This window comes from Cibotium barometz, chromosome 42, assembly GCF_041138505.1.
Source record: "Cibotium barometz isolate CiBa-2024 chromosome 42, ASM4113850v1, whole genome shotgun sequence".
Classification (NCBI taxonomy): Eukaryota; Viridiplantae; Streptophyta; class Polypodiopsida; order Cyatheales; family Cibotiaceae; genus Cibotium; species Cibotium barometz.
Window position 1 is genome coordinate 23,979,554 of NC_141087.1, and position 14,834 is coordinate 23,994,387.

Consider the following 14,834-nt stretch of genomic DNA (forward strand, 5'->3'; position numbering starts at 1 on the left):
CATTGGCACACATTGGCATTGATTTTGGCAGATTTGGTGCATAATTGCACTAGAAATTTGGGGATTTTGCAGAAATTGGCACTATTTGCAGGCATTTTTGGATATTACAGGCACATTTATGTGGCATTGGGGCATTTCCCCCAATTTTTTTGGGTAGTACAGGCACATTTGCTTGGCATTGGGGCATTATAGCATTTGGTACAGGTGACAATCGCATTAGCAGATTTACAGGTGCAGATCTGGTTCAGATTTGGTCTAATTGGTTGCCTAAAAATTAGGACTTTTCTACATTGAGTTCATTTTTGGAGCATTCGACCAATTTACTTTTGATTTGCCAGGATTTGAGCACTTGAAGCTTTTACAGGTGTCAGCTGATCGTGTTTTTCACGGCACATGTATACATTTGTGGTTTGCTGTAGTATATGTATGCCATTGTGGACACTTTGACAGATTTGCATCATCGTGCAGTACACTTGTAAGTTTGGGACATGCATATGTATTTCTCGTGGTGAAGGAGTTCCCTTTCAGTCCATTGATTATCCTGCTATTTATCTCCTACATTCTTACGGTTTTGCTGGGCATTGCTTACTTGTGGTGACTTGTGACAGATTTGCTGTGTTATCATGGCCGACAATAATAATGACCTCTTTGGAATGCTATCTCAAGAGGACAAGCTCAATGGGGATAACTACCTCTTGCACCTGCTCCAGCGGAAGGTGAAGTGATTCCCGCTCACCCTCTTGCAGGTCCACCTTCTCGTCTTCCTCCTACTTAGCAGCAACGTACGTACTTGGGATGCTAGGGATGCTCAGGCCCATGCATTGATTGCTCTCTCGTGCCGCAGGCATATCATTTCGCATATTCGTTCCTGCACCACTGCAAAGGGTACTTGGGATACCTTGGCGGCGGCGTATTCAGGTTGCAACGACATCGCTGAGAGTTTACCTATCCTCTCATAGCATTGGCTGATGCCCTCCTCGAGCCCCCATTTTTTCTCCCCATTTTCAGCTTTTCCCATTGCTGAATTTTTACTTTTATCAGCCCTACTATTGCTGATTTTTCCTCATCGGATCTTCCATTGATGAGTTTCCCTCTTGTAGCTTACATTGCATGTCTCACAGGCATGACTTTTGGATCCTGTTGCCTTTACACATGCGTATATCTGCTACCTCTTCTTATGCTCATCACTGGTTCAGTTTACAGAGCATTGATGTGGATTACATGCAGTTTAGCTTGGCATTTGGTACTTGCCTTCAGGGGGGTATTATGCGATGCCTCTTGATTTGATGCAGTTGATGTCCACATGATCTTTGCCATGCATTTTTGTACTACTGTGCTCTAGCATTAGCGCTATGACATTGGGGATTCTCCTTTTCCCCGTCATATAGTGCTTGCTTTTTCCATTGGCACTGCAGTTCACTCTTACTGTGGAGCATAGTGCAGGGCAGCATTCACAGCTTTATCACCTTGCTGCTACCCGTTCACACCATTCAGTTGAGGGGGGTTTGTTGGTCATGTCCACTCCCGGCTAGTTCAAGTGTGAACCCAGCTTACTCACGGGCACTTTTTCCCTGTGACTGGACACATGTTTTTTCCCCATGTGAACACACTTATGTGTGTTGGGCACTTAGCCCTAGGCCTTTTAGTACTCACTTGTACTTTCATTTCATATCATTATTGAGTACATCTTTTCCAGCACTCACGTTTCTCTATGCTTGAGGTTGTGTGTGTGTGTGTGTGTGTGTGTGTGCAGGCTAGCTTCCCTCCTACCCAACATTTTGCTACAGTCACTTTGGTGAAGGTAAAACGCATCATATTCATTCATTCAGAGTGCATATCACAGCCTAGAAGAGTCCCAAACAGCCCTTCTCTCATCCTCAGATTTGCAGCCTTCCTACATTTCATTGGAAGAGTGCATACGCATTGAGATCGGTCATCATTGGTGCTTCTATAGCTGTGTACAGTTCAGCCCGACTCTTGGTCTTTCAAAGGCTAGTCATACATTCATTCTCTTCAAAGATAATAAAGCAAATATTCCTAGCAATAGGAGGGGATCCTCCATTACGCATAATTTCGTTGCATGTTACAAGAATTTGCCAACAACAGGTTGGACAGTTCACATATCTCTCAAGGGCCTATATAAGCATTTGCTTGACCATTCAGTCCCCTCCTTGGGATTAAGTCATGGACTAGGCTTTTCAACGTTTTCAAGGGCAGCCTATTGCTTGTTAGGAATTATACCTTTTCATACATTATGAATATATTGAAAACTCAGCTCTCTCTCGCACCTCTCCATCTTCTTCTTGCATTTTGCATTAGCATGTTCCTGCCAAGTGTTTAGGGCTGAAAGAAGACTCCCAGAGCTTCCACATGTGACATTGGTATCAAAGCTTTAGGCTGGTCTTGAGATATTGTTGCTACCCATGTCCCACCCACCCTTACTGCATCGTGCATGGATGAAACCATTGCCTGTGTCTTGATCTTTTGGTGGTGTGGTGACCAGGCAATGTTGTTTCAGTATTTGGCTTAGCAAGGCTAAACACTACTGGTATGCCAGATAAAGGTGCACAGTCCAAGGAGAGTAACACAAGACATGGAAGAAGTTCCTAGGAGGTTGGTTAGTGGTGTTCCACAAGACCCAAGGGGAATGGTAGTCCTGTGAGTCGGATGCCACTTGGGCCATACGAGGAAAGGCTTTCAAGCAATGGTTCCAAGGGAGGGTGATCCTCCAAGGGGTCCCATAGTGTTTGCTTTTAATCCTGACAGTTCACCTTTTATGTACTTCATTAATATATGGTCCATCTTCTATAGACATCATCTGTATATCATGTTTATACTATTCTTTTTGAAATGTGAGTGTTTCTTCAATAAACTTATACAAGACCAAAAAAATACAAACCCAATAATTTAAAATATTCTTTTAAAACAAGATGAATGGTTGTCACGTTAAGTATGAACTTCTTGATTTAAAAGGAGACTTGTGTCCATAATTTAAATAAACACTAAATCAAACAATGTTTGATTTGAATGTTGAGGAGTGGTCCATTGATTTGTGGCAAGTGCTCTAGTGGCCCTCTGTCTTGCTTGAGGGAAGGTTGTTTTTACCCAAATCAAATAATGTTTGATTTGGGAAGCGACTTTTGAAGAGTGGTAGGCTTCTCCCATTGAGTGGTGGGAAATCTATAGTGGCACTTTATCTTACTTGATTGAAGGTTCTTCTAGCTCTCAACCAAATCAGACAATGTTCAATGTGCATCCTCAACGGAGATGAGAAGTAGCTCTAATAGGTGCTTCTCGTGGCAAGGGGACAAAGTGGAACAGATGCACAGATCTTCATCGGATTTGGAGTGGAATTGGAGAACAAGGTAGGGTTTTCACTGAAATGGTTGCCAAGAAGGGAAGGATGACAAGTTTAGGAGTCCATGAGGAGACAAGGGGATGATGACAGTCATCTAGGGTTAGAAGTTAGAATCCCGTCATCAAGTTTAGCGGAAGGGGATGTTATGTGCATGCACATGGGCATGCAAGATCCCAGTATTAACTCCCTAAGAGGCAACAGATAAACATTACAAAGACCAGATTTTGGAGCTTTAGCAACTTTATGAGGCATGGGAGGCATTATGGAGGACTAGTTCCCTGTCGACCAACAAATAAGGATTTGGTAGAGGTCGTCCGTAACAAAGGGGATTTTTTGATCTTGGGAATTGGCCGACAGCAGATCGGTCAGTTCACATATCCCTCAAAGGCCTACTACATAAGCACTTGCTTGGCTTATTGTTGGCCATTCAGTCCCCTCCTTGGGATTGAGTCATAGACTAGGATTAGACTAAGGTTTTCAACCTTTTAACGGGCAGCCTATGGCTTGCCAAGAATTATACCTTTTTTGTATATTATGAATATACTGAAAACTTCGCTATCTCTCTCTTCTATCCATCTTCTGCTTGCTTTTTGCATCAGCATGTTCCTGCAAGATGTTTAGGGCTGAAAGAAGACTCCCAGAGCGTCTGCATGTGATTGGTTGGAAGCGTAATAAATGCCTGGTACACCTCTACATCATTCCAGAGGTTTAGAGATGAGTGAGGCATGCATTGATTTCATGTGTGGGACATGCACACTTGACGATGGCTCTCTATGGTGGATCCTTGGCTGACTTGTCCCGGACAAGGGCTCACAAAGGGCTAGTTGGCAGTTACCACTCTAAGACTTGCACGTGCTGTATATATATGGCCAAGTGGCATCCAAGTGCGGGATGCACATGACATCCCCTTTTGCTTAACTTGACGGAAGTTGCATAGCTTGCAAATAGTCTATCAATAATACCGGATATATCTGGAAACTTCATGAGAAATTGTTGCTCTTTACGGTTGGAGCCATGCTTGAAGTGGTGCAAAAAGGATCTGTTCTAGAATCATCACGTCGGCTTCATCGACGATATTATGTCCTAGTCATCTTGGACATTTGTGGGGGGAGGCCCAGCATAGTGCTTCAACCAAGCAATATGAAGCTCATCATACATGGTACATTTGGAAGGTAACTTCAAATTCATGGACACCTCGTTGATCTTCTTCAGAATGGAAAAAGGTCGAGAACTTCGAAACAACAACTTTGGGCATCGTTTGCCCACCTGTTTCAACCTTTGTTTCATAATCCTTAACCTTTGTTTCATAGTCTTGAGATATACCCAATCCCCTTATGAGAATTTCACATCCCTTCTGTCCTTTTTGGCCTGCGCCGAGAATAGGCTTCCTGTGCTTTGGCCAATCTGTCCTTCACAGATTTCAAAATCTCCTTGTTAGTTTTCGTCACTCGGTTAGCATCGGGCACTGAAGATGATGTCTTGGTCAATGATGGTTGGAATGGTCTTCCGACAAACACCACCTCATATGGAGTCTTGGCAATAGCTGAAGAAAAAGAGCCACTGAGAACAACTTGAACCAAAGGCAAAAGCTGTTCCCACTTATCTTGTGAATCATGGACAACTCTCTTCAGCACGTTGAACTCCAATTGATTGTAAATTTTTGTCTGGCCATCTGTTTGTGGGTGGAATGCACTAGAAAAATTCAACTTAGTACCTAAATTATGAAACAATGCCCTCCTGAGATGGTATACTTGGCATTGCGATCTGATACAATGGTCCTAGGTATGCCACCGACGACTGGATACCAATGTTGGATAAACAGATTTGCAACATCTTTGGTAGTCACATTAGACGTGTAGGAAATAAGAATGACAAACTTGCTAAAATGATCAACAATCGTCAAACATTGTGTGGTACACTTACTTGGATTGGTAGGCAAATTTGTCCCAAAATCCATATAGATATCCCTCAAAAAATGACTGGTAAACTTGGTATTGTGATATGATACAGTGGTCCTAGGTATGCCACCGACTGGATACCAATGCCTGATAAATAGCTTTGCAACATCTTCGGCAGTCACATTAGCCTTGTAGGAATAAGTATGACGAACTTGCTAAAATGATCAACAACCGTCAAACATTATGCATTACGCTAACTTGGATTGGGAGGCAAATTTGTCCCAAAATCCATAGAGATATCTTGGAAAGGGCCATCAGGAATTGGCAATGGTTGTAACAAACCCATCTTCTTTCCATGTGACGCTTTCACCTTTTGACAAATTGGACAATGTTGAAAATGTATGAACACGTTCCGCCTCATTCTGGGCCAATAGAGTTGCCTCTCGATTTCCTTCAGTTCATGCCCCTATGTCCACCAGTGATGGCGTCATGGGTGTCATAGAGAATAGTTGTCCTTAATTGCTTCAAGACATAACAGTCAACTTAAGTAAAAAAGCTAACCATCCCATATCAAGAAATAGCATGATCCTGTGGCATCCGATAAGTGTGGCCTCACTTATAATTACATGTGAGCACGCATGGTATTAAACCATTTGAACATATTTAAGCCTACAAAACTCATAAAAGTCGCTTGTTAGTGTTAGATTAATGCAACACTCTTGTCCTTGGGCTTTCTTGGGCACCCCGACCCTTGGACACATACATACCATAAAACCCCTGGACACATACATACCATAAAACCATGTACATGCAGGCATTTAAAATTTTTGCATGCAAATAAAAGAAAGTCAGCCAAGCATGAATGAGTGCATGTTCTAGATGACAAATCACCTATTCCAATTCCATGTAGGGGTAGCTAAACGGTGCAACCATTATTTAACTCAAAAACCGGGATCCATTAGATGAGTTTTGTGCTCACAAAATATGCTAACCCTCGTTGATATCAGAAATATCTGCATATCAGGAAAGCATTTCGTCATCAGTATCCTCAAAGACAAGTATTAATGTCATTTGTATCCTTAAGACAAGTATTCCCGTCATCTGTATCCTCAAAGACAAATATTTCCATCCTTTGTATCCCTCAGAGACAATCTTGCCATGTCATTTGGTTCCAAAAGGATCCATCCAGTACACATGCGCAAATCCAGGAAGTTGGTATAGTGGAGAAGTTACAAAAGCTAGTGACAATGTCGCCAACATGGCAACCATCTCATGGGTCCAGTTTGTGACAATTTCACCATCCATGTTCTTGTTGAACTTAGGAGGCTTTAGAAAATTGGGTTGGGACTCCGAGGCGTCCATTGGTGACACGAATGGTGTTTTGTATGTGGACTAGATGATGATATGGAATGTTTGCTACCCGACTGGGAGCGAAGCTCGGCTGGCTGCTCTACAAGCCATTTCGAGGGAGTTGACTTGCTTGACCTTAGGCTCAAAGTCATCCATCCTCTGTCGGAAATGAAGGGCTAGATGAGAAGCCAAGTTAGACATGGCATGTGTTGGGGGCCCCTATCAACCATGACCAGGTGCTTTCCGGAGTTAGCATTGTTAGCAACAATTCTGGCTATGTGAGTCTGTAGCACCTCCGTCTGAGTGTCTTTTGCCACCGCTCAAGCCTCCATATGCTTAGTTTGTTCCACCATCAAGGGAGAGACTATTTCTAGCAACGCCTTTGTATTCATGACAGAACTATGAACCTGTGATTAGCAAGAGAACCCAAATAGAAAACAAAACTGTCCCCAAAACCGACCCTGTGCACTCCTAATACTACGGGTTCTACCCTAAACTGGTAGTCAACGCATAGGGTGCTAGAAAAGGGGAAAAAAATTGCAGGTTCCCTAGGCTAGCAATAGGCTCTTAAGCCTAACTGGCAGTATTGCCCAATTGTAGTTTGTCCATGTATCCTGCCGGTCTAGCTTGGTGCTGAGCTCACCATTTATGGTATAGACTGTTTGTACTACTCCGGAACCACCTGCTCACAAATCTAGCTGAAGCAAGGTTATGGTTTGATACCAAATGTGGTAGACTTATGTCTAATGTGCAAATGAATAACAGAGAATAGAAAACAACAGAATAGAGAGAGACATGCAGAACACACAACTACCTAAACTACTGTATATATATGTACAAGAAAATGAGATATGAGATACAGCAGTACACCTAAGTACAGAATGATACTGAAAATGTGGACCTCTGAACTCAGCCCAATCACTGCTGTAAATCACCCTCGATCAGCCCCAATGTAGAGAAACGCTCTGTATGTGACAGTGTATGATGTCATTGATGTTACAAGAAAGGCTTGTGTACCATTCAAGTATGTGTTGTCACGTTATTAGATGCTCATAAATGGCTGTCATCCACCAATCAGAAGGGGAACCATCTCACGAGGAGAACGTAGTGGTGTGCTTCCAGTTTTTAGAAATCCGTCTATTTAGAAAGTAGTAAAAGCACAGCAGGCTAAAAGTCTAAGAACTGATGAAGGACTGTGTGGTCAGGCTCCATAAATAAAATGAGGGTTACCTCATGCTGACATCTGATGACTTGGAATATAGATGCTATAATGCTCAGTCTTTAGAGCTTAGGATAAAGTGTAGGATTTGAAGGTTGCAACTAATTTCTTATGGAGTCATAAAGTAAGTCATAAGTTTTTACCTTTAGTTTTTGACATTTATGTGTACTCTCTTTTATAGTTTGTAAGGGTTTGCATGCCTTTTGCTTTACCTTTTGAACACTTTTGTTCTGTTCACTCAAATTTATTGTGTTGGTAGGGTGCAGATATTGATATAAAGGTTGTACGAGATGGGCGTGGTCCAGATTGCAATGTGTGGAGCAATTTCAAACAGGTACAATTGCTTTGATGCTAAGGAAAGTAATAGCCTTTTGTCTTTATACAGTTGGACCTACAAAAACTTTGTCACAAGTTTCCTGATTTTGGTAGAGGGAATAGTTTTGAGAATGGTAGTTAGTTTTCAGGAGGTGAATGGAACGTTTTGTTTCTCTAATGAACATGATACCTTGTTACCCTTGTCGCTTCCTCATTCTCTTTTGGAATGTCTCTGATAGGACCAGGTCATGGATTGCTCAACTTCATAACTGCAAGATTGCTCTTTGACTGAAAAGCTCTGAACAGATGACACCGTAACTCACCACCCAGTTCTAGAGCTAAATCAACTCACCCTCAGGCAATCGGGTCACATGAAGCCACATGATCAGCTAACCAAACCGAGAAACCATCCGCACTGTTTCGGTTGGTGTGCAAGCTCCCGTGCTCCCCCCCCTCGCTCTGCTGCCCACTCCCCCCCCTGCTTCGATCTGCTGCCCGCCCGCCCCTTTCGCTGTGCCTTCTCCCCTCCCCCCCCCCTCCCCCCCCCCCCTCTTTTGCTGCCTGCCCCCCCTTCCCTCTCTATGCTGCTGAGTGCCTCCCCCTTCCCCCTCTACTTTCTTTTTTGGACACCTCCCCCCTTTTTTCTCTGAGCTGCCACCCCCCCGCCCCCCCTTTTTTCTTTCTATCCTCCTCTTCGTTTCCCCGCCCCTCTCCTCTCTCCCCTCCCGTGCAGGTTGGTGCTTCTTGGCTTCTGGGGTTTTCAGCTTTATTCGGCAAGCTTCAGCCTCTTCTAGTCTTCACCCTTAGGACTCCATGGCAGCTGCTTTGTCATCCCCGACCGAAGCCGATCTACAAGTTCTTGCCACGACTATTGCCTGACTTGAGGCCTCCACCCTGGTCTGCAAAATTGTTGGTAGCCGCCCTGTGCGCGGACAGCTCGGGATCTTTTTTAGGCCAGCCTCATTGGCGAACTTGCAAAGATCACCGATATTCACCCTTTGGGGCCCCGATACTACCATGTGGAGTTCGACTCGCCATTGGCGTTAGACCAAGTCATGGAGCTGAGTCTCCTTGCACTGTGTACGGTGCAGGCCTTCTTTGCACAGTGGCAGCACGGCTTCGATCTAGCGCCTGACCCATTGGCGTTTCAGGCTTCCTAGTGACAGTTTGCTTCCCAAGCCTTAGGAAGGAGTACATTCCTCTTCTCCCGTTGATTGGTGGTGCCATCGGGAAAGTGATGGAGTCCCCCCCCCCCACCGTTGCCTCGGCCTCGCGAGGGCAACTAGGATTCCATCCCTCCGCATGTGTGTGGCCTTGCCGGAGTCTGTACCACATTGTATATCTATTCCTAGCCTCCGAGGTGACCCCACACAGCAGCGCGTGGGGTATTTTGGCCTTCCAGGCCAATGCTTCATTTGCAGATAGATGGGTCATTTAGCTAGAGCTTGTCCTCGGTGGCAGTCCAGGAGACCGCCTCCGGTGGTTCCTCCCTCCAGTTCTTGTGCTGATCCTCCCCAGAGAGTAGAGAAAGAGGTAGACCCTTAGGCAGCAGAGCACGAGGCCTCGACTTCCGGTGACCTAGCGGACGGCAAGTGGCGGATGGTTGGACTGCGCCCAGGCCACCAGACGACCACCAGAGCCGAGTACCGCCATTGGCGCGCTAGGTTGGCAGATCTCAGGAGGATTCCGTTCTGTCAGAGAACCGTTACGAGCATTTATCTTAGCATTTTTTCGTTTTTGACGTGCCCTCTCCAGTCTCGGAGTGGGCCCCTCCGGCCCCACCAGTATGGTGCCCCCCCCCCCCCCCCAAGGACCCCCAGTGTTTTGAGAGGCCAGCCGGCCTCTCCAAGACCCTGGTGGGCCCCTCCTCTCAGCTTTTCTCTCTGATGGATCCCTCAGAGCAGCACCCCTCCCCAGCCTCTCCGCCCCTTTGCCATCTCTCGCTGCCTCACCCACCTCCTTCTCCTCTTCCTCCTTTTCCCCCAGTCTTGACACTGACTTTACCCACCACAACGCACTCCGCCGTGCCTTTATCATCCGAGCCTTGCCTCCCCCCCCCCCCCCCCCCTCTGCCTCTCCAGAGCACTCTCGTCGCCCCCCAGCAGCCCCCTGCCCCGGAGCTAAAGCAACCAGAGGGATCAGTCCGTTGCTTGATTCATTGATTTTCCGAGCCGGTAGAGATGACCATTGCCGCCTCCATGGTGAGGGATCCTTCGCCAGAGTTCCTAGGATCTTGGCACAATCTGTGCACTACAGTTTCTTTCGGTGTCTATGGACGGAAGGGACTGACATGTTTGAGGAAACAGTAGCCCCTGTTTGGGTATGTGTGAATTTTCACCACTCCAGGCCCTCTACACCAAATAATGACGCGATGATCTTCTCTTTTCCCTTTAGTGCAGCCTCGGGGACAGAGTGGGATCCTGTGTTGGTGGTGGCTGCCATCTAGGGTCAGGCAATCGAGCTCTCCCACCATCTCTGTGATCTCCGCATCACTGACATTCTCACCTATTTTTGGCCTCTTGCTAGGATGGAGCTTGGAGGTTCAGCCCTCGAGGCCACGACGGGGAGATGGTAGTCTCCAATCTGGAGGTGCTGCTCTTTGTGTTCATGCATACTTCTGCTGCGGTATCTCTTCCCCCTCTTACAGATACCTCTACTATGATCGATGGAGTCCAAAGCATTCATATGCGCGCGCTCGTACAGAGTGGCATCACATGGAGGACAGGATTATTGCCCCAACCCCCCCACCCCCCCACCCCCCCTCCCCCGCATGGATTGTGATTATTCCCCGTCTAAACCCTCGCCCAAGACTCTTCGAGTGGAGGGCAGTTCTGCTAGTGCCGCATCACACCGGCAGCTTAGGGTTAGGGTTTTGCCTACCTGTTGTGTGCATTAGGTGCTTGCTGTGTGCATTAAGGTTTCGTGCAGTTTGCCGCTTGCCATTGAGATTCGTGCCACTTTTCTGCGATTGCCCTGTGCTTGCCATTGAGATTTGTGCCACTTGCCTGCGCTTGCCTCTTGCGTCATCTGCGACGACTGCCCGCTTGCCATTGAGATTTGTGCCACTTGCCTGCACTGGCCTCTTGCGTCATCTGCGACTGCCCGCTGCCCTGCAACACCCAGTATTGCCCTGCCATCGCTTTGTTCGTCGCTTGTACCTGCTCCCTACCATTGCTCGGTTCACCGCTTGGAGATTAGTGCCGCCGCCCTACGACACTCCTGCATATCAGTGCCGCTCCCGAAGATTGGTACCTGCAACAGTCCGCCGCCGTACAGATCTGCATCTTCCTTGATTGCTGTAGTTCGTCGCCGTATAGATCTGCATCTGCCTCGACTGCAGTCGTCTCCTCGAAAGCAGTGCCAACAGTAACCAATAACAATATTTGCTATTAATGTCAAATATTACAGAAATTGCTGAAAAATTAGCAAATTGATAGCATTAATTTTGTGGCCTTTCATCAGAGCCTGAAATTGCGACATTGACATACATTGGCATTGATTTCATCAGATTTGGTGCGTAATTGTACCAGAAATTTGGGGATTTTGTAGAAATTAACACTATTTGCAGGTTTATTAGAGACATTTGCAACCTTTTTTGGTATTACAGGTACATTTCTTTGGCATTAGGGCATTTCCCCCAATTTTTTGGGTGGTATAGGATTGGAACAAGTGATAAAGACACATTTGGGGCATTTCCCCCCAATTTTTCGGGTGTCTCAGCATTGGATTGCAGATTTTTGCCTTGATTCAGTCACACTACTTGTTTGTACACATTTGTGACAGCCATACTAGTGATTTGTTTGGTATGCTCTCCATTAATGATAAGTTGGATGGCACCAACTATCCTATGTGGGCATATATGATGAAACATGTACTAGTTGCAAAGAATTTGTGGGTCTATGTATCAAGGGCTGATGTTAGGACTATTGTACGTGCACGAGCAGCAAGTACTCAAGGGACTATTGATGCAGGTGATGATGTATCTTGCCGCTGTGGTCACCCGCCCGGTAGCCGCCCGGTAGCCATACGCACAGCAGCACCCGGCTCCACACGGCGACCACCTCAAGGGGAAGCGCCCCTGTATATTCCATGCGCCACCCTTCACCTTATAAAGATACGATTCGCTTTTTTCTCAAAAACGCCAAAAGTAGATGTCAAAAACGCATGCCTCAAAAAATAGTAATGTTTTAAGTCATCAAAGGTTTAAAAACCTTATAAACTTTAAAATCCCTTTTGTCCCCTTTCACACTAGGGCTGGCCACCATATGAGTTTCCTTTCCATAACCAACTGATGCTTGTTCACACTGTCTATCCCGTGCCCGTGCCCACCTGCTTGTTGTCCAGAGGGTAAAACACAGGGTCGTAACAATTTACTTCGTGCTTGGGAGCACCTTAGGCCTGATGCCCTCAGACATACTCAGACATATAGCTCTAGTTCCCTCAGAGGAGCGGCTTTGGCAACCTTTGGTCTAGAACCTCTTGATTCGTTTACCCAGTGGCCACATGCTAGGGGCCCGACTGCATGTTTCTTGGGGCGCCTTGAGCATGGGACCAGCCATCTTGGAGATTGGATCGCCCACAGGCGTCACCCTCGGAGGTGCAGGAGAGAGGGCTGACAGGGATCCGGGGTAGAGATAGGCTCAGCATTGACATCGACTCCGCTATCCCTTAGGAGTGGCTGACTCCTCCAGACCCGACCCCCCCAATGTGGCTAGGCGTGTTTACTAGACACGATATCCTACAAACTCGCCTCATGTGCAGGGCGGGGACCAAATAATCAAAAGAGGGGAAAGAGACACTTCTCCTCTTGCTGGCAGCTCTATGAGGAGAAGGCTATCTCACAAGGGGGGGGGTGGGAGGGGAAGGAACAACCACACAGGTGGTCTGTAATACCAAGTGGGGTCACGACCTCTATCAGTGAGACAAGGGCCAGGCTGCCGCCAGAGCCTCAAGAAAGCTTCTTGCCGCTTCCTCATGTAGTTAGAGCCTCCCTGCAACTTCCCCCACTAGTCGCGGAGAGTATGTATGATATTTAGCCAAATGCTCCTGATAGACTTAGCTAGCGGTGTGTGGGTACTCTCAATGGCTTCCCTGCATCTAGCTCGCCATATGTGCTAGAGTGCGATGCTATTGTAAATCTCCCATCGTCGGCATGAGCTTGGTCGCCAGTGATCTGTAGGTGGGGCTGTGACTGGTACTGCCGAAATGTGGTGGTGAGAGGCCTGAAGGGCTAGCCCTCCCCCATCCTCCTTGTAAGCCTTGACCACCTCAGCCTCTGTGGCCCAAGCGACAGTGCCCCATGTAATGATCTGGGTCGATGCCCTATCCATAGTGAAGATGCGGAGAATCCGCCACCAAACATGCTGAGCCTTTGGGCAATCCCAAAGACAGTGTCATTGAGTCTCCTGGGGGTGGTCGCACCTCGTGCAAGCTACTGGCCTACCTCCAACTGTCAACCAAGTGTCAATGGCCAAGCTCCTGTTTGCCATTAGCCCATGGTAGTTAGGGGGTTGTTTGAAACGGGTTTCCTAAAAGTTTCAAACGCGTTTCAAATGGGTTTCGTAAAATCAGCCCAAAGTTTCCTACAAGTTTCCTACCTATAGGTTTTTGCATGTACAAAATTTCAAATATATACTGTATAAAATATGTAAAAATAACACTAAATGCATAGAATACATGAAACATCAATTTGAAGCCTACAGTCTTTGAATCACAAATAACAAAAACCATACTTCTGCAACATGGGGTTGGGATACTCTTTGAGTTACTTTGGAAGGTTATCATAGACATTAATGTGCTGTTTTTTGTGAAGTCTTGGTATGAGTGAGAGATCAATCGCTATTTTTGCAAGGGAGGAAACTTCAAAGCATTTGTCCAAACCACTTTCAATGGCCCACAATGTTGTTAGCATTAACATTATGCTTTCATATAATATTCCATGTCTGCTTCTTTTGGATCTTTGTTTTTGATCGACTAGTCTTTTTAGGGGCTATCATAGCCTTTGGGGATTGTGCTTTAAGCTCTTTAGTTTCTTCTTGACATACAGCGTCACAGAGAGACATCATTATAGGCTTAGACAGCGCCAGAGGGGGAACGACAGACAGATTACTACATTTTTTTAGAGATCCACCCCACTCCCAGCCCCTACACAGGAGGGAATTACTCTCCAGAGAGTAGAGACACTCAGAGCCCGCATGAGACAGAGGACACCTGGCTTTCGGACACCACGCCTCTACCAGAGAGAGATGAGAGAGATCAGAGCTCAGCTTCACAGAGAGGGTGCGGAGCGACTGGCTCGCTTCAGAGCAGACCCAGGCATGTTCTTCAGGGAGCTGTGGACACCTCCTTCATTGATGTATACCATTTTATACCCCCAGTATGGTACAGGATGGAGCTAGCTAGGTTGCATATCATGATTGTATACTCCATGCACATAGCTTTGCATTCTCCTAGTAGTAGAGCTCCATCCCCTCCCCCACTCATTGTACTTATTATTGCACACCCAGATTCAGCTTTTTAGTTGAGTACTTTTTCATTTTGTTGGGATGACAGAGGATACCCCACACAGGTACATTGATTTGTCTCATAGGCCAAGTTCGGTCTTTTGGAAGACGTTAATAAAATCTTTCTTTCTCTCTCTCTCTCTCTCTCTCTCTCTCTCTCTCTCTCTCTCTCTCTCTCTCTTTTGTGTGAG

At 46.3% G+C, this 14,834-nt stretch overlaps 1 protein-coding gene across 2 annotated transcripts in view; it reads left to right on the forward strand.

Annotated features, from left to right (window-relative positions):
- The window catches only part of TRM11 (tRNA modification 11 protein), a 140,327-nt gene that overhangs the window by 63,248 nt on the left and 62,245 nt on the right, over window positions 1-14,834 (forward strand). For both annotated transcript variants that reach the window (XM_086780864.1, XM_086780865.1), the window contains exon 4: window positions 8,085-8,159. In XM_086780864.1, coding sequence (XP_086636990.1) covers window positions 8,085-8,159 — 75 coding nt within the window. The remainder of the gene's footprint in view (window positions 1-8,084; window positions 8,160-14,834) is intronic.